The 20,769-nt window shown below is 38.4% G+C and overlaps 1 protein-coding gene across 1 annotated transcript in view; it reads right to left on the bottom strand.

Annotated features, from left to right (window-relative positions):
* SHQ1 (SHQ1, H/ACA ribonucleoprotein assembly factor) overlaps positions 1-20,769 on the bottom strand; it is a gene marked incomplete at its 3' end in the record, with an annotated part of 45,634 nt that overhangs the window by 10,810 nt on the left and 14,055 nt on the right. The window contains exons 8-11 of the mRNA XM_080350749.1: positions 16,833-16,987; positions 15,210-15,263; positions 12,578-12,701; positions 8,935-9,055 (exon numbers count right to left, since the gene is read on the bottom strand). Of these exons, the coding sequence (XP_080206875.1) occupies positions 8,935-9,055; positions 12,578-12,701; positions 15,210-15,263; positions 16,833-16,987 (454 nt within the window). The remainder of the gene's footprint in view (positions 1-8,934; positions 9,056-12,577; positions 12,702-15,209; positions 15,264-16,832; positions 16,988-20,769) is intronic.

Below are 20,769 nucleotides of genomic sequence, written 5' to 3'. Positions count from 1 at the left end.
AAAGATTAATAGATAACTCACCACAAAACAGACACAGAGGAATGAACAGATTTTATAATGTGATAGTAAGTATTGGCTGCATTACACAAATGGAACATTGACAATCGTTCCCCACTAGCCCCATCTACCTCAAATTTCTCAACTGTCATTATCTAGAACTTGGTCTTCACCATCACCTCTGGTGATCCAGGGGACGGCACTCCTAATGCTGTAAATTATACCATTTGTACTACAATATGGGAATGAAAGGTACTCACACAAAGCAGTGCAGAATATGTGAATTTTAGTGTCAGAATATGCTAGGAAAGTAATGTATTACAAAACCAACAAGAATAACAATGACAACGGACAGGCTTAAAAACACAATTCCAAACACATTACTCCAACGCAATCCTACCTCTTTACAATGGAATTTATCCACCAAAAGTCCTAGTGAGTTCAGAGTTTTAAGTCCAACACTGCTACATTGCTTCTGACTGACACCCGTAACACCACCAGAAGGGAAAACATCACCTGTAGCCTTCCTGCTTACAGTCCACTCTCAACTCACATGGTATCAATATAAAAAGACACAGAATCTGAGCATCTTACAAATTCCTGGCAGAGAAGTAGATTTTTGCAAGAGCCTAAACTGAACAGCTTGCTCCCACCTTCTCTCTCCTCCAACCTGTTATGTTTGTAAAGCACCTCGTATCAGATGCTCTAGAGCATGATCATTCCTCTTACAAATAATAATAATTAAAAATACCACCACACTCCGCTGAACTGGCTGCAGATCTGCACCAAGGAACCTTGCAGGCCGCACATGCAAGAACTGGACAGTGTGGTGTGGCAAGGAGGAGTCCCAGGGAATAGTGGGGATTGGGCTTTAGACTACACACTCAGTCATCCCCTCATTCAACATTTTTTCTCTCTCATTCTACCTTTGTTTTGTCTTGAGATTTACGACACAATCACTGCAAGGGGCAGGTAGAAGAGACTAAGCTAGCCACCGACAAGCTTGCAAACAAAACAAGATGATATCAGTCTGTGGAGTGGCTCCCCACTTTGATCACAGCTGCACACTCCACCTGCCTGGGAAAGCAACAACCCCACAAGCTCATCCTTCCCCTCGGCAAAACTGTGGAAGAGTCAGGAGAGATGTGCTGACTGAAGAGACACAACACAGACCGCTGACCCTTCTGTCGGCAGATAGGAACTGCCTCCCAACAGCTTTGGAAAATCAAAGCGGTAGCCTGAGGGGAAAAAAAATGGCTTTCTTCTTTGCATTCTCTACCCACAGCAAGGTGCATTCAGACACAGCCTGAAGGAAAATGAGCTACAGAAAAATGATGGAATAAATAGAAAAAAAACAACACAGGAAAGGAGAGGAGAGGAAAAACATCAAAGAGAACTGCAGCTAGCAGCTGGGAAGAGAGATTAAACCCCTTGTTAAAAATCCATGTTTTACAGGGCTTGCTAAAACATACATAAAGGGGAATTTCAGGTATTATATCTACCTGACTATCACCTTTTCCATCCTTCAGGGCAAACAGTGTTTTGCTTTAAGGCTCTTCAGTCAGTATATTACATGACTTAGGTATTGTTATTAACAAAGTGTTCTATGTGCATCTACTGCTTTACAGATAAATTGAAGTGACACCTCAGTCCTTAAATAAGATGCAACATTTAATGAGAGGCATGGCAGCTCAAGATGACAGTAAACAAAAAGAAACTGTATTAAAAACATGCATCAAAACGGTGAAGAGAGACAATGTGCTTGCAAATTATTAGTTACTATTTTTAAATCAAAAAACTCTGATCTAAGGATTAAGAGCAGATGACTTGGGATGGAAACAAATAATTCTGGGTTCTCTACCAGATTCAGGTGTGAATGTACCATTTTATACCTGATTGTATTAAAATACACATTATTCAAATAAGCACATATTGTCAGGCTGGGTCAGCTAGTGCAATACATTTTCTACCTATCAATAAAAAAAATGTTGTGACATTAAATGTTATTTATCTGAAAAGACATACTGTGTTTTATTGATAGATTGTTATAGATACCGGACAGTACTCAAAGACTCTGAAAACAATGGATGGCTATAACTTTATAAAGTAACAAAAATCTGTATGTTCCCAGCTTTTTTTTTCCTATTTTCCAATATATGCATAAAATGAACCTCAAAGAGTCCACAAAGAGACCATTTGAAGTGGTCACTCCCATTATTGGTAAAAGCTTGAAAACCAGCTGGGACATCTGAAAGTTAATACACCACCACAGGCCACCAGAGAAGTGAATGAAAAGCAAATCTAACGCAACATGATTACTCAAAGCAGCAAGCAAACGTAGTGCTGCACGCTGAACTAGCTGCCAGCAGTACTGATGCCAGCTTGTAAAGCCTGCTAAGAAGGAATTACAATAATTAGGGATTGTAGTCATGAGCTACTACAGCAAGTCATCACAGGACACTAAGGGTAAAGCCTACGTAACCAGATAAGTCACAGCTTTCTGACTGTGTTCAGGGACAAGGTGTGAGCACAAGCAGCACCAAGACTGTTTGGTTTACCCTTTGTACCTGTATGGCCCTTATTAAGCTAAAAGAAAAATAGAAACAATAGTCTTCAAAAATCCAACAAGTTGTATTGTTTCGCAGGGGGCGGGGGACAGGGAATTAAGTGGCTTTAGCATATCCACAATGACAATACTATTAAAGAAGTGTAGTGAAAAATATAATCCTCTAACTACAAGCTAGATCCAAATAAGTGATTTTGCAATGGTGGAAATAGGGTTGCAACACTATCTGATAAATAACATAACTGGCCACATCAGAACACACACTAAAAGCATATGCTAACTGCAAGGCTGCTTTCAAAGCAGCAATGCGAAAGCAATTTGGCTTTCTCTGCACCACCTACTTTGAATATTGGAGTTTTATATCAAACCTGAAATTACTGCAGCCTTCACTAAACTAAGGTTAACATGGGCAGCAATGAAGGTAAAGTAAAACTTCAACTGCAGCCAAAGCAGAGTATAGTTGACCATGAAACTGTAATGCACATAACATACAATACTATGAAGTGTTTGCTTCCCAAGGTCTTAACTGTATGAAGTGCTTTAAACATGCTGTACAAATCAGTTTAATCCCAAAGAGCCAAGCACCAGGATTTTCCTCCAGAATATATTACTGCTCATGCTTTTGTTCTTCCAAATCACAGCTGCCAAATCCAAGAAGTTAACAGCTGAAAATTAGCATATTCCTCTAACATTTGACAATGTTTTAAAGCACTGACTAATTTTTCTTATCTGTTAAGACATTCTGTCCTCCCCTCAGCTTAAAAAATTTAATAAACTAACATGTTAGTAGTGCACTAACTTGTGAAACAAGATACAAGGAAAATATGTAAGATGCTCCATAAAGGAGAGAACTTAATGTAAATTAATAACAAATCCTATGCAAATATTTATATGAATTGAAGTTTTTGAAGACTCCGTGAGGTACAGCATGTTTAAATGGGCACAAGAGCAAACTATCAGCACTACTCTGATTATCAAATGTATGCTTTGAAAAAAAGTGTTAGGAGGCTGTCTTATACATTTGAAAGTAGTCTTTTTTGCAAATATAAAGAGACAACAACTTGTAAAATCAATTTTTCAAGTCAGCTAAAGCCAAGAAAGAGATCAGAAAGAACACAAATCTTGGACTGGAATTATGATCCTGAAGGTTGAGTTCCCTACTCTCTTGAGCACTTCATGACCCAATGTGACACAGACAGTAAAAATCCTAAATCTCATGGATTTTTTTTTTTCCTGAAAGACTTGGGCTCCTTAACACCTTTGTAACATCAGGCCTTAACACTTCAGGCCCACTTTACACTATATTGATTAAAACAGTAATTCAGAAAACCTGGGGAAAGGAAAAGGGGGGCTGAGCAATCACAGTCATTCTCATCACCTCAATGACATGCTGTGAATGTAATTAATCCTACATTTATTTAGAGAACTTCCCACCCTACACATAAAGCAGCAACTCCCTGCTGGTTTCAGACTAGGTAATTATGTTGTAACAAGGACTAGGTCTCAATTACAACAAAGAGATTAAAAGGAAAACAGACCTATGAAGCTAGACTATCTTTTAGGTGTGTCTGACCTGAAAATCAAGAGAAGGAAATAGAACAAGCTTAGGAATATCAGACTTAGCTTTAATTTAGTTCCAATAAAGACAGAAGCTTCTATAGAGACACTATAAATGCCACCAGGAATCCTGGTTTTTACTTTAAAGCAAGTAGTCCATTCTTGAACCGGGAAGTTACAACTACAGTCACCAAAAGTAGCAAGATGACATTTGTCTGAGGTTGTGAAGCACATACACATGAAGGTGCTGCTGCAGAGCATACATACATTAAAGCAGCCTATATACTGGTATAACAAATCAGGTTGCAGATACAGTTCTGCAGGACACACAGCTCATCTCAATATACAGATCTTCTTTACTGCATGACTTGGGGCTGCTACAATACACAACACAAATAATGATTTTATAATTTTTGCAATAGAACAGATCACAAATAAAAGGTGAGATGGTGAGTTAAAAAGTAGAAAAAAAAAAGCAATAATGAAAAAATACAAATTACACAGGAACAAACACTTTTTAATCCTGCATTCCTCATACTCACGAAACTCTGAGAAGTTTACAACTACACAACTGTGCATAAGTAAGTGTACTAACCCTGGAAAAACTGCTTAGAACACTAAGAGCTTCACCCCCACTTCAGGAACACAGAAAACATACATTAACTAATACTAAAGTGGTAGATATTTAAAACTAAACATGTATTTAAATGTTAAAGTATTTTAAAGCTGCACGGGCTTCGTTGTTCTCTTAGGTAGGGATGCAGAACAGTATGTGGTACACTGCCTGGACAAGGATTCCTGGAAGTCGCTGGGCTTTCCAGCGAGCCACTTGTGTCAAGGCCAGCAGGCGTCACACGGCCCAGCCACCAGAAGGCACGTATGCACAACAGCGGACAATAAAAAGCAGTGTGAATAGAGCCTGGCACAGAGGGGAATACAAAACACTGGAGAAAGACATGGGGCTACACAAAGGGACCTTGCACAGCAAGAGTCAGTGGGTGAACTGCTCTGGCTTCTGTAGAGGACACAGCTCCTTTGGAGTCACAGACAGAAGGGACAAAGCTCTCCTGCAACAAACCACACCTAGAGACCCCTGGGTTCCCAGCCCATATTGCAGCTATCAGACAACCAGTGGTTGCCCCAAAGCTCCTTCTCCTCTCCCTTGTCTCCTCTACTCAAAGTAAGGTGTGAAAGATGTGGAGAAAAGCTCAGACTTATAACACATATTCAGTAGTAGCTTCACCTTGGAGAGGCTGCTGTGTGTACCACAGCGGTTTGTGAAAGCCCTGATCTAAAGAAAAAAAAAATGCAAATCAGACAAATTAAATTTAATTTTATTATGGAAATGAAAGTAAAACGAGAAGTGACAGCAGGGCAGATGATAAGCTCACTTAGCAGGGGGATCAAATGAAGTGATGACATGTCATTATGACCTCAGAGGTTAAAGATGCAATTTTCCATCTGGCTGCATCTGGCTTTTCAACATAAATGTTGACACCACCTGCTGAGATTTACTACAAGCTCCCTCCATGGGTCTTTGTCCAGCTTTTGTTACCCAGGTTAACATTCATTTTTTTACCTCTCTTCCGATAAGTTTTGCTGAGCAACACGCTCCCTTTCTTCAAAATGTAATGAAGAGTTAAAATGATTTTACATGCCATTTTATGCAACAGATCGAATTATTAACAGTAACTTCACAAGCAGCTCAAAGAGAGATAGTAGAAACCTGGAAAGCAGCTAAAACTAACTTTAAGATTGCAAGCAGGAAGACAAAACTTTAGCTACACTGCTAATATCTTACATTTTCCAAGACTTCTAGGAATCTACTTTTTATAACAGGAACCTGAATAAAATCATCTCTCTTTAAAAAAAAAAAAAAACAAAGAATTAAAGAACTAGCTTTTACTCACTATACCAAATTGACTATTAGCCACCTGCATGTGTTTTATTCAGCAGCTTAATTTCTAACTCCAGATATACTGTGCTTAAAATGAACCTTCTGCCAGCCCAGTGACACATTCACTTATTCATCTAATTTAGTCATAGCCAAACTATGATCTCAAACCAAATTTGTAATCAGCTATTGACACACTGTTGGCTACAAGGTTTTTGTTTCCACATTGAATATTTACAAGCCAGTACCTACCTGGGTGTTCCTCTCGCAGAAGCCTCATCTGGAGCAGGGCCGCATGCTTACTACCACTTGATAGATCCATTAGATTTTTTTTCCCTAAACCTACAGCTCGCAGACTTTTCTCTGCCAGTACAGGTAAGCTGACAAGCTTGCTTCCAGCTGTTTCTAAAGTGCTCAGATTCTTCACTACAAAGAACTTATAGTCTGTTTTAACTTTTTGAATAAACAGGGCTCAACCTCCACTAGAACTTGGCTACATACCAGGGGAAAAGGGGAATAAAAGAAAAACCCTCCACGGATTTTGAAAGCACTCTGGGACTACAGCTATGAAAAGACAGGAGAAAATGGAGACAAAGTTAATGAAGCTTGCACAGAGCAAAGAATGGCTAAGAAACAAAACAGAGAAAGTATCCAGACTGATCGGACATGCAAATAACTTCATGGAGAGATCACCACAGAAATACCTATAAATACCTTCCCCTCCCAAAACTCTTTCACCACAAAGGCAATTACCAGAGGGATGTCAACCTTCTTGCCCTGGAATGGAAGCTGTACCACGCTCCTCTCCAGTGCCTTACTCACCGTGGGCAGCTGGGAGCCCTTGTCCTCAGTAGACAAGTCACCACCCATTTCTGTATCTGTTACGGTATTTTCTGAATGATGAGTGAACTTCATTGTTCCCTTCAACATTAAGGGAGAAAACAAAGGTTCCTGTTTGCTTCGCACATGCTTAACTTCAAACGTGCTTCACTGCTAAACTGAACACGAATGACTTAAGCAGATGCTTAAATGCCTTCCTGATTCAGACCCTAAAAATAGGAACGGTTTCTGCAGATCCTCTTTCTCTTGTTCTCCTAATGACAGACAGCTATTGTGCCATGTCATTATGACAATAAGAAAGCTTAATTGCCCTCTTTCTAGAAGCTGTCAGTTCTGCTTAACTGGTACATAATGTATGCGTCTAGGAGTAAATGTGTTAATGTATCAGTCACTTATATCTACCATACATTTTCCTCTGCTGTATTTAAAGAAAGCCTTGTTTTTTATGACTGACTTGCTAGACATTATATTCATTGATATGGACAGCAGTGATATTACTGTCTTGTGACTCATTTATTCGTGAAAGATGCATTAAATATCTTTCTCCTTCTTCATTTACTGCACTTTTTCAACTCAATTTCAACCTGAATGTGAATTTCCCTGTAGCTGTATTTAAGGTGTGGCCAAAAAAGGTCTCCTCAAAAATGACAATGTAAAATGAACTGTCTGTTCCTGGAACTACTGAGGATTAATGAATCAAAATTTTTGGAAACACCTGTAGTTGCTTTAGAATATTTTGTGCATTGTTACCCATAGATACATAGTCACTGAAAGTAAACAAAGAATCAACAGTATCTACAACATGTAATCCACAGCTATGAACTGTAGACCTTTAATACTCTAAGTAGTACCAGTAAGGTCACACCTAAAAGTACAGCCCATGCAAGCTGTCTCAATTCTCTTTTGTATGCCCCTTTATGACCATGATTAACACTAAGTTCTCTCTCTATTCCCTCACTGCTTCTTATGTCTTGTGCACTCAAGAAGTTATTTTTTCTCTCCCAGTGTCTCATTAAATTGTGCACTGGAATGCAAAGACTATTTTTAACCCATGAGTTTTACGAGTCTGTATGTCGCTTTATTAACAAACAAGACAATGACATTTTTGTTTATATTAGGAGTGCCTCCCTTTTCAGATAAATATGACTGCAACTCATATACACACTTTTGTGGGCCTTCAGAGAAGGCTGTGAAGACATAAAAAGGGAGGGAGAAAAACAAAAGCTGTATGAAAAATATAATAAATCTGACAAGAACAATATAAAGATTTGAACATGAAGCTTTCTTTGATCATTTAATCCATTTCTCACTGTTTTTAAGCCATTAAAGCATGCTGATAATTCCAACCAGCCTGGCTGCAAAGTTCCCAAGACTTTAGAAATAAGGAAATACGTCACAGAGGTGAGACACAGAATTGCTGAAGTGCAGGGACTTTGTCTGCAAGTGGCACAGTTGCTGTTTCATCTCAGGTGAAGTGGAGGCCAAAGCACATTGCCAGGGAGAGCGAGCTGGCAAGCAGCTACAGGGGCAAGGCGACACAGTGCACAGAGATGTGACACTTATTCTGGTGTTAATAACCAACTGGTACAACTGCTGCAGTCCATAAACCAGCAGTTTCATACAGATGTAAATGGTTTGCATGGGCATCTGATCAGAACTGGAAGTTGTCAATTCCATTGGAAGTTATAAATTCAATGCTGAACTAGGAGTTGTTTCCAAACCTTTTCTTAATGTTACGTAAGTGCTATAGAAACGTTTTTGTTGCAAAGAAAGATCACAACAGAGTGAAAATTCCCCAGAAGCTGTTTTCCCCTAAACCATTAATATATCAATGAAAATTCATATTTTTATTACAAATAAATGCAAATCCTCTCTCCCTTCTCCAATGTTGTCACTACATAAAAAAAATGCATGGAATGTCTTTGTTTATGTAGTAAGACTAGCTGGATACCCAAGGTTAAAAGGACCGATCACATTTCCATATATAGGAGATCACATTTCTTTTGATTTTACTGATACTTGTTCATAGATTAAGTATGCTAAAAACATTTCCCACATCAATAACTGCTTAAGAACTTACTTGGTTTTTTGAATCCAGATGCAATAGTCTGTAATGAAGAGATCATTAAGGATGTAGGCAGGGTCATTCTCCCTAAAAATCTGGTGAATGTCCAGCAGACACTTCAAAACTGCAGCTTTTCCTGGAAAGAGATTTTTACTTTTGTAATTCACTAGAAGTCATAACAGATGATCTTTATCATCTTCTCACCTTTGAGGCTTTAATAACCATGCTATCTACAATTATCTTGTAAATTTAAGTTGATTCACAGTCTCAGAAGAGCAGTAATATGACTATACCCTTCAGTATCCGCATCCATGTGGATGCAGAGCCTCCGAATTCAGTAGGAATCTCCGTGCAACACTTAAGCCTCAAGACACAGTCATGCGTGTAATTCTCTGCAGCTGAAGCCCCTTCCCCCAGCTTTTCCACTTCCCCGAGCTGTGTCCAGCCCAGACTTTAGCACACTCAGACAGCGCACCATGTAAAAGCAAATAAACAAAAAAGTAACTTGCAAATAAAGAAGAATTATACTCCATCATTTATCTGAAGAGAGAGAAAGCCTATTCCCCTGTATGCCTACACAAACACCTGTTCTGGAAAATAACGAGGATGGAAACAGCCCACAGCAGGACCAAGCACACAGAAGCCACAGCAATTGTGTAAAACAACGTAAGCGATCCCGTGGGCTGCCGTCTAAGCGCAGCCTTAAAGCGGGACTTTTCCTGCTTCTGTTAGTTACAGAGTAATTTGGCAAACCGAGCCTCCAAAAGAAAAACTCACTTCAGGCTCGAGAAGGTGCCATTTGACATACAGTTGATAAATGCAGTGAAAGATTAAAAACAATGTTTTCTCATTCCACAACTAGAAATCTTTTTGATGTCAGTTTAATTTTATTCATTATGCAACCATTGTTTGTGAAGAAGAGAACTAACTAACTAATGTAACCTTCAATTAGCTGGAACCTCATCTCTCAGTCTTCTGATGAAGGTTGCTAAAGGGTTAAGTGCTGCAACACTGAAAAAGAAAAAATTCACTGTTTAATGGTGGGGGGGAACGGGCCATTCAAATGAAAACAGCCACTACTGCAAATAGAATCTAATAACCCTCTCCCAAGAGGCTGGCTCCTCCTGGGCTATGAAACCTGAACAGGGATGAAATTACATTTCACAGATTAAAGAAAAAAAAAAGAGAGAGAGAGATCAGAACTCCCCCTGCTGTTCGAGCACAAAATTTATTTGTTTTAAATAATTCCATGTGAAAAAAATATACAGAGAAAATGAAAGTTAAAGAAAGTGGGAGATGGCAATAAGGAGAAAGAACCTGGAGAGTAAAAAGCCACGGCAAATAGAACTGAAAAACCCACCAGTTCTGTAGAGAGCAATTGAACAAGTGCCAGGAAAGAACGCAAAAGAAAAAAAGTCCCAAATATAACTGCTGAACTTCTGGATTGTATCATCATCAATGCTTGTCAAGCCAAGCTTGTCAAACCTAACTATTTTGACTAAAATGAAGCCTCCTCTTTTAAAAATAAATGATATGTGGAATTGAAATTTTGCTAATTTTTGTAAGGTTCTACCTGTCAAGCTGCCAGCCTGAACCATTGACAACATCCACCGCTGCTACTCATCTGCCAAGTAACAATGTAAATTAGTGACTACAACGCTAATTCTCAATAAATTGGTTTTAGATCCTCTTGCATATGTTATTTTAGTTCTCTACTTGTTGTTAGGAAAGTAAGAGAGTTCTAAACAACAGCCAAATAGGACTGTTGATAAAAAACAAGTCCTGAATACCATAAAAACAATTCTGTTGAAAAATATATAATTTTTAAAAATATTTCATTTAAAACTGAAGAATAAAAAATGGACTACACACCACATATTTGTAGTTTTGTTTTGTTTTACATTCAGGAGTGGAGCTGTCATCATCTCATGGTTGGACTCTATGATCTTGAGGGTCTCTTCCAACCAAAATAATTCTATGATCTTAATGACTGCAAGTGATTTGTTCAGCAGTGACGTTCCTTTTACATATTCCCTGTTTATCCCAGACAGCTTTCATGTAACAGTACAACTTTTCAAACCTATGGTTACTCCAGCTTCAGTTGTGGAATTGTACACAACCATGTTTATATATTGAGTTGTTAAAGTTACTTACAACTTCTGTATTTATTTTAAGTTACTACTTTCAAAAAAAGCATTCAGTGTTCAACTTTTCTTTCTGACAGAAGAGTCACTGAGAAGCAGAACTTAGTGTTTTTTTTCCAATACTTGTGAGTTGCAAAATTAAAAACAAAACAAAACCCAAGCAAACAAACAAAAGCCCACAAAAAACAAAACAAACCAAACCAACAAACTAAAACAAAAAGCCCACAAACAAATGCAAGACACAGATTTTGGCCTCTGCTCCTAACACAGGAAAATTATATAGGAAGTACTAAAAGAACAATGATGCAAAACAAGTTTCAATGCTGATACAAATTCAGGATTTCAGTTCTTCCCAGGTTACCACTGGACTTACCACAGAGTCATCTCAAACACTTTGCTTTAATCCTACAAAGAACTTGAACACTGAATATTAACCACAAAACTACCCCTTCCCCTCAAATGTGTGGCGACTCTACACTGGCACACACAATGGAACAATTTAGGAATTAAGATGGCTGGAAACTGAATACTTTGAACAAGAAAAAAAATATAATGGACTGGCTCAAGTTAAAAAACAAACAAACATAACAGAAGATCTAATTCTAGAAAAAGAAAGGGGCAAGGGGGGCTGGAACTCAACATTAAGGTAAGCTTCCTGTCAAAATTCTAACGAAATAGTTCTTCCAAACAGTAACTCATGCAACAAAGCTGCAAAATGAACTGCAAAACCATGATGAGGAGAGCTTGGCCAAACAGAACAGCTGGAGCAACTGAAGAGGATGCTTTTAAAAACTTCCCTTAGGTGGGAATAAATCATGGAAGTAATCAGAAATCTGTCAATCTTTTTTAACAGGGCTTCAGTCAGATAATTAAAGATGAACAGAAGACAATTGGACTCTAGCTACACTTGCAACAAAAACTGACCCTGCTTTGAAATAAAAACTTCAGACACCTTTAGAATAAGGTCTAAGCCAATTATAGTATCTAACCTACCATAACAAAAGTTTCATTAATATGGTGCTTTCCACCAGAAAAATCTGTTCACAGACAGACAAATACAGTATAGAGAAAAATACTTCAAAAATCAACACAACATGAACAATTACAATAAACTATTATTTTCTCTGAAGACCTTTTCCCTAAAGCTTTACAAATCACAGCTGGAATATCCCAATTTATTAAGATACAAGATCTGATAAAAGACTTTTCTCAGGATGAGACATTCATAACAGTTCTTATGTGTGGATTTTCTGGCATGAATAATACAGCTGAATTTACACCACAACTGCACGTATTGTTCACTGGCTAATAAATGAGTTGCTCTGGGGGGCATTTTCCTCATAAGGACATCAATTTTGTTCTCTCCACAGTCCCATTTTCACAAAACCACAAGATGTCCAGGAATGTTGATATCTACCAAGTTTGGGTGAAATTGGCCAAAAAAGTTATTAAAAAGACAGACATACAAACAATGTGGCTACATAGTCATCACTTCCAATCTCTAAAAAACTTACCTAGTTGCAGTATCATGACTGTATCATTGAAGGCACGTGTCACTAATCCAAAGTGTCTGTGCAGGGGATAGCAGAGCACTCTTCTTCCAAAAGATACCAGGACGTCATGAATGCTGGTGAAACTCTGTGTGTATTAATGAAAAATCTGCATTACTCTTTGTGCTTTTTAATACAAAGAATTAGGGTTTTTTTTAATTCTCCTTTAAAAAAAGGAAGTCATAGCAGCATAGCAAAAAAAGCACATTTTAATATATTATGCATCTAAAAATCTGTGGTTTAATAAATATGGATATCAAGATGTTACACAGAAACAAGACGCTGCACATTCAGTTTGCATGGCAGAGTAACAGAAGTTCTATACAATTTAGTGGTTTTGAATGTAAAAAATAAGAATGTAGAGAACATTAGAATAAAACATTTAACTTGACTTTTTCCATTGTTTAGATTAAAGCAATAAATTACATCTGTCCCACATTATTCTATATATTAAGGGGAAACTATAAAAAGCCTTTTAAGAATAAAGAAAAATTAAAACCACGTGATATTAACAAAATACATGTGTACATATAAGATCTTTAAAAATGATACATGACTCTGCCTTTCATGAAAATTATAGACCTTCAAGACGGGGATAAATATATCTGCCCAAGGAAAGTGGTTCATTGTCTTCCTTTACAAGTGAGGAAGACCTCTAATTTACTCAGGCCACAGGCATTAATGAGTTATTAAAGACTTTCTTAAGAGAGCAATTTCCTTTTTGGCTTTCACTTTTCAAGACAAAATATTCCATTTATGAATTCAAATAAAAATACCTATTTTATCTTGAACTCTCAATTTATTAAAATTAATTAAAACACTTTGCTGACAGCCAGCACTTTTTTGTATTATGTGACTGCCTTAACTCATTTTTCATTTTAATGGGTTGCTGGTAAGCATTTAAATCATTTATGTTTTGTTATTTAATATTTAGAGTCTAAGGTGTGTACATGTCACACACAGCAAAATGGCAGTCAGTTCAAATAAACCATAGCTGAGGCAATTTTGTTTACAGATTGATGAAAACACCCGCCTCTACATGGTTTCTATAACAGATATAGTTATTAACAGCTTGGCGCCAGGAGACTGAATTTTCTGGGTGTGAAATATACTGTTGGCACAGGCTGCGCCAAGAGCTGCTACATTATAGGATAAGCACATGCAGAAAACTCCCTCGCTGTGTTAGAATATGGATCTTAAAAAACTTCAAGAGTTACGGCAATCACTGCATTTTAACTGCCCTCCTTTGTGACTTGCTACTGCACAACATTCAACTGGAAACAAATTAAAACTAACCGATCTGTACTGAATGTAACATTGGCTGCTACTAGGAATGTTTGAAGGACAGAATCCAAAAATCCTGTCACAAATTTCATTTTTGATCCTGCAAAATCAGAGTTGGCTCAGTAATTTCAGGAATGAGGGAAGGACGGTCCTTTCTAGCTTGCTGTCATCATAAAAAGTCATGGCCTTCGGGCCAGGTGAAGTGCCTTCCACTCCCAGCTCTGCAACAACTTAATTACACAGGCCTGCGTGCTTCCAGCAAACAATCTGAAAGTCTATGTTGATACCAGTGGTGGTGGGTGCTGCAGTACCACTGAAAAGAGGGGGGGCGGGTAAAGCAACCCATGGCCATTGACTCTGCAAGAAACCCGAATAAAACATATTCAGCACTTGTCTGAAAGATCACACGATCAAAGCCTGAATGAGACAACAGGTTTGCAACTACAGAACTGAGGTTTTCTTGCTACAAGAATATGAAATATGGGGGGAGGGGGCGGAAGTTCTAAGAGCTTTTCCTATAATTGGTTTGCATTTACTTCTGGGCTTCCCAGTTCCACCCTCCAACATACTCTGATGGCACACAGCAGGACGAAGGGGAACACAGAAACCACCAGATCTGCAGGCAAGAGACAGAGCAAGCTGGAAGTGCCCAATGATGAACGGGGAAGGCTGAAGAAAGGCTCAGCAGTCAAAACCCCCACAAGTGAACAACAAGCTGCTTTATTAAGGCCTGCCATCCTCAAAAGTTAAGACATACTTGAGGTAGGACCTAAAGGACAGAAGAACCCAAAGAAATTATATTCCCTGCTTTTTCTGCCCTTTATGCCCTTTCTATTTTAACATGCTTTAGCCAGTTAAACAGTAAGATATTTATGAGTTTTGATCAAGGAGCCAAAAGGCTCTGTTTTCTTGCCCTAAGCATGGAGTTGCACAAACATACTGTGGACATATGTGAGGAATAATTACAATTACTTCCTAAATAAAGGTCAGGACTTGTGAATCAAGCCCAGGAACTAGGGACAGCATGTAGCTGAGCAGCCTTTTTGCAGTGCTTATCCCTAGCTTTTCCAGAATGGGCCAGAAGAAGGCTCAGAACTCAGACAGATGAGAGGTCGCACTCCAGCCTCCTGAGGCTACTAGTACTTGGGAGCCCAGAAATCATAATCAAGTTCTTGTAACAGTTATTGAAAAGAGGACATACACTTAATACATCTTCAGTATTGGAAGTGTAAGCCTTCCACAAAAGCAATATACAATACCAAAACCAAACAATACACCAAATATATAATGCAGAACTTAAATTTTAACTTACCTCCAGCCAGCACAACGTTGCACTCAGTTTCCTAACGTTCCAAGATGATTCAACCTGATGATAAAAGGACACCATAAAACAACCATTATCTAATTCAACATTCAAGACTGCTGGCAAACTATTTAAGATAACATTCTGGCAGTAATTTAAGAACCTTTGTGAATACGAAGTAGTAATTACATTACGTGCTTTGAAATGGCCACAGGACAGCATTAAAAGTATACTGCAATGCATATGTTAAATAACTAAATTGGTTTCCGTATTGGGAATATCTAGCCCGTGCACAAAACCTTTAAAATACAATAGCAGTCACAAAAAACTGTATTATAAAGGAATTCTGTCCCTTTTCACCAAGAAACAGAAACTTGAATCAGCAAAGCTCAAGCGAAAATGCCTTGTTTCATGAAAACAGCTCAAGACTCTTGGCTTTCAGAAAGGATCCTAAAGCCAGCAGTACATGTAAAATGTCATTTTTCTTAAAATGTGACAGATTCATAGTATTTGTGTGGTAGCATGGTCTAGTGGGATGATTAGGCAAAAAGCCAGGAAGCCCTGATCTGTAACTCTGGCTCGAGTAAAGATTTGTATGGCCTGAATGTCTTGGGTTTCCTATTAAAAAAATATAAAATAAAAATCACAACGTGTTTTCAACATATACCATATGGTTACTGCAAAGATCAATAAAGATTCGTACAATTGGGTTCCTTCCTTATTTGCAATTTTGTGCAACACTAACACACAATACAACAACCATCTTATTCTGTTGAATAAGCAGGTCTGGACACTTCTGCCATTCTACAGTCCATGCCCTGCAATTCAGTCTAAGACAGATTGGTTTTGATCATATGTTCCAATATTCTGATTAAAAACATTGAGAAAACATTACCTTGGTTAGAATCAGCAGAGGAGATGCTAAGCAAAAAGTTGTATGTGGGAAGCAAGCCATAGAATCATAGAATAACCAGAGTAGGAAGGGACACAAAAGGATCATGGAGTGCAACTCCTGTCCCTGCATAGGACAACCCCAAAATTCACACCATGTGCCTGAGGATGTTGTCCAATCGCTTCTTGAACACTATCAGGCTTGGGGCCGTGACACCTCCTGTTCCAGTGCTCCAGCACCCTCTGGGTGAAGAACCTTTTCCTAATGTCCAACCTGAACCTCCCCTGGCACATCTTTCTGCCATTCCCTCGGGTTCTGTCCTTGGTTGCCAGAGAAAAGAGCTCAGCCCCTGCCCCTGCCCCTCCCCTTGTGAGGAAGCTGTAGCCACCATGAGGTTTCCCCTCAGTCTCCTCCAAGCTGAACAAACCAAGTGACTTTAGCCCTTCCTCATGTGGCTTCCCCTCCAAATCCTTCATCAAATTGTCTGGAGTCTCCTGCATCTCCACTTCCCTCCCACAGCTAAAATGCTGGTCTAGAAAAACAGAAGTATTTAGAAATCATATTAATCCCTAAATGCATCCAACAGCTCAATTTAGAGATGAAAAGTATTTCAAATTACTCAATTAGATATATATTTTTTTAATGCTTGTTAGTAAGTTCACTTTAAAAGGTAAGTTTCCTAAGTGACAGTACAGGGTCCAGCACTAGGTTCCTAAAACATACTGATTTTTTTTACTTACATTCTTGTCTCCTTCATTGACACAAATTTCATAGCAATACGCCAGAAGGATATCAATTAAACCAAGATATACATGATGACGGCTTCTTTTATCCAGAAGATAAGATTTATTTGTGAACTTTCTCAGCTGCTCTCTCTCTTCTTCAGAGAAGACAACTATAAGAAGGATAATTGATTATGAATTTAAAGTTGGCACATTCATTTTAATAGGTGATAACATTACTTGGACAGTCTCTTTAAAAAGAAGTGTGTTACTAATCACAAGTCGTTCATCACTCAAGAGAGAAAGTCTAAATCATCCTTACTTTCATTTTTAACTTTTATTAAACTCTGATATAGCCCTTTCAAAGTCATATTCCAACCCTGCAAAGTACTGTGTGCACACACTGGCAATTCTGAACCGTGCTGAAAGTGCCAAGAATTTCTGTGGATGCCTGAGTATCTTATACAGAGATAAATGCACACTCAGGATCTGAGTAAGCTGAAGCTTCTTCAGCCCACATCATATGAGATAAAAATAAGAAAACAAAATCAAATATATTTTCTTATTGTAGAAAAGGGTAGAAACTAAAGAAATAGGGACAAGGGGAAAGAAAGGTACAATTCTGCATGTCTAAGCATCATCAATTTTGACTCATAACCTCAGCATGATTTGGAGGCTTCATTTATGCTGTCTGATAACATCCTTCCAGTTTCTGAGGAAGACCAAAGAAAGATCAAAACCCTGTCCCCAGCAACACTGATATAACAAAGCTGCTTCTCCTTCCAAAGAGCCATGGTATCCACCACCAGTGACCATCATATTTTGCTTACCTTCTGTGTACCTCATTTAGGTCAGACCAGCTATATTGACCCAACTCAAAAAAAAAAAAAAAAAGAAAATAAATCTTCTCCCCCAGTACTTTCTCTTTGGGATTCATAAGGCAGGTGACAACAACACCACAGCAGGCATGCTGTGACAATGCATTCAAGTATTTCTCTAGGAAACAGTGACATACACATGGATAGCTAAGACCAAATATTGAATGGTAACCCTTCTGAAGAGTATTTAAAACTGTAGAAAAGATGGCAGAATTGCCTTGAAATAACAGTAGAGATCAAGTAGACAACCGACTAGAAGCCACTTCTGTACAAACTCAGAGTAACATAAGAAGCCAGTTAGTGTGATTAAACCAGCCAGAAGTCAGAGCTGAGAGATTTCCACCACAGCTGCACAGAGCACAGGCACTCCACACCAACTGAACACGACACATGTAGTGAGCACATTCTGGTCACACCACAGAAGAAAGGCACAGGCACAAGGTGACTTGCCAGGAGAAAGCAATGTCACTGGCTTAACAGCTGATGCTTTGTCCCATTCCATGATTTGTTCGAGCATGAGTAACACTGGAACCAGCCCGAGTTTAAACTGCCACTCACTGGAGGAGACTTCTCTGAAGACAGGAACAAGCCTAATGCAGTACTTCTGTTACTCTTTCAAAATAAACCCTAAGTGCCAGGGGTAGATACATAATGTGCCCTTCAACTCATTTAATTTTAATTATTTATTGGTGGGGGAAGGGGAGCACAACCCAAAACCTTACAATTAATATCAAAATTATCAAATTATTCTTTTACCACCCTTTTTGAAATCACTATGTTCGGGCAAACTTAGCTGGGGCAGAGAAAAGCTGTAGACAAATGTAAACTTAGAAGTCTAAAATAATTAATGATTAACACACCGAGATGAAGCAGGCACCTGGGGTCAGCCTTTGGGGCTCCTCAACACAAACCCTTGAATATTGTTGAGCTGCTGCCTTCCACCAGCTTCATCAGCCCTAACAACTTGACCCAATAACCCAACAATTTCTGCCTCAACCTGATTCTCTGTTTTTCCAGTTTATGATTTTATATCTTCCACACTGGTATTTACCTCTGGAATCCTTGAGCTACTAATGACCCCATCTCAACAATTCTACCTGCAATTTGACTGTTCTTATTTTTCTGCAGACTTTCTCACAGCTCCTTCTCAGCAGCAGAAGCCAAGGTCAGGCAGGTGGGCAGAGCCTGTGATCCTGAGCCCTGCACCCTTGGGACACAAGCAGCTACATCCCTGCAGGGGGGTGTTACAGCACAGGTTACAGAAATAAAAGATTACAACTCCTCATGGAGTTCAGATGGCGTCAACTATGGAGCTGTCATATGCAGGGACAGCGGCTGGACTCTGATCCTTGTGGATCCCTTCCAACTCAGGATATTCTATACAATTCTATTCTATAGAATTCCTAGTAAACCAAGTTCCTTTTTACACATCTTGCCCATTTCTGCATCATAAGGATGATGATTGCAAGTGTACTTATAGACATTTCTTCTCAAATAGTGCTCATCATCATTTTACACAATCCACATTCTCAGGGATACAATCTGTCTATAAGACACGTGGTCTCCTTTATCGCAGGAGCTTTCTACAAGTTTTCTAATTTTATGACATGTTTTGAAACAAATGTTTGTGATGCCAAAGGCATGTACATAAGCATACACCTCATATCAAGACACAAAATTACAAATTAAGAAAAACATTTTTTGAATGTTTCTTCTTTATGAACTTTTTTGATGTTTCTATCAGCTTCATAACCATAAAATACTTGATTTACATTCCTATGGAAACTTCTTGATGAGCTAAACACTTCTCTGGAGTCAAGCCAGCCTCCATTTATTTACAAGGTCCCACAAAAATAAATCCCAGCTTTTATATCATCTTGAGAAAGCCAATCTCTTCCACTTGGTATGATCTAGCACAAAGTGACAACTCAGCAAGACTACAGCAGTTCTAATTCTTGTTTTTCTGTTAGTGCAATGCAGTTCAGTGCTATTCCTTAAATCACTAATATAGATGATGTATTCTATCAGCAAATTTCTTCATAAGTTCTTGAATTGCATTGGTTCTTCAGTGAGCCACCTTTGTCATTCATACTAAAATTATCCATAAAACCATATGTGCAGAGTTGTAACACATTTGAAAAAAATTAGTTTCTGAAGAACATAACATAAAACCACTCTGTAAGCTGCTACAGTAGGGTGCGTTTAAAGACGTATCACAACAGGGTGTTTACAGTTAGAAGGTCCAATTGGAAAGAAAAAAGGCATTTCCACTTTGAGCTAACTTTCAGTAGAATACCCTCTCATAGAGTACAACACAATTTATTATAAAATCTATGCACATGCCACTTTCACCCTCAGGAGCAGCTCAAAAGAGGAGATGAAACTGAAGCTAAAGAAGGAAAAGAAGTTCTGAAAAGCAAACCAGCAAAAGTTTGCTAGCAAAGACTACTACAGCAGATCAGATTCATAAAGCTTAAAATCACTTTTGATGACAACAGTAATAAAGAAGTTTGTTACAAAGAAGCTAATCAATTCCTTCAAAGCATCTGAGAATCTATCACAGGTAGAATACCTGCTCTGATGGACACAAATCAGTTAAGACAGCACTCATATTTCTAGGCCCCCTCAACATGCTTGCTACCATTAGCTGTCAAGTTGTACCCATAGTTTTCCTTCAAAAACTGATTACATTCAGTACTGGATCCACTACTGAGAATCCACTCTTCTTAATCAGCAACTACAACTTGAACCAACTTTTTAAAGTCTTACTAAAAAGTATTTGTTAGATTCCCTAAAATCCACATTCTAGAGGAACACGTATATGTGAGCCACACTTCCCTTCTAAGCAGAAAGCAAAGAAACTCCTAGGGAATTTCATTAAACATATGGGATAATGTTTTCTTCCTCTAAAATCCAAACTCTTTGAAGCATCATAACACAGACAACTGGCCAATGAACACAGAAAATGCAAGTCTGCTAAACAGCAAACAAGAGGCAGACTAGACAATTCCCAAAGAGAAATGTTACAAGATGTTCATTACCTCACTGCAAAGTGCCAGGTGTTCTAAATACAATTT

The sequence above is a fragment of the Nesoenas mayeri genome, assembly GCF_963082525.1.
Source record: "Nesoenas mayeri genome assembly, chromosome: 10".
NCBI lineage: Eukaryota > Metazoa > Chordata > Aves > Columbiformes > Columbidae > Nesoenas > Nesoenas mayeri.
The sequence above is the reverse complement of the archived record's forward strand: the minus strand, read 5'-3'. Positions and strand labels throughout refer to the sequence as shown.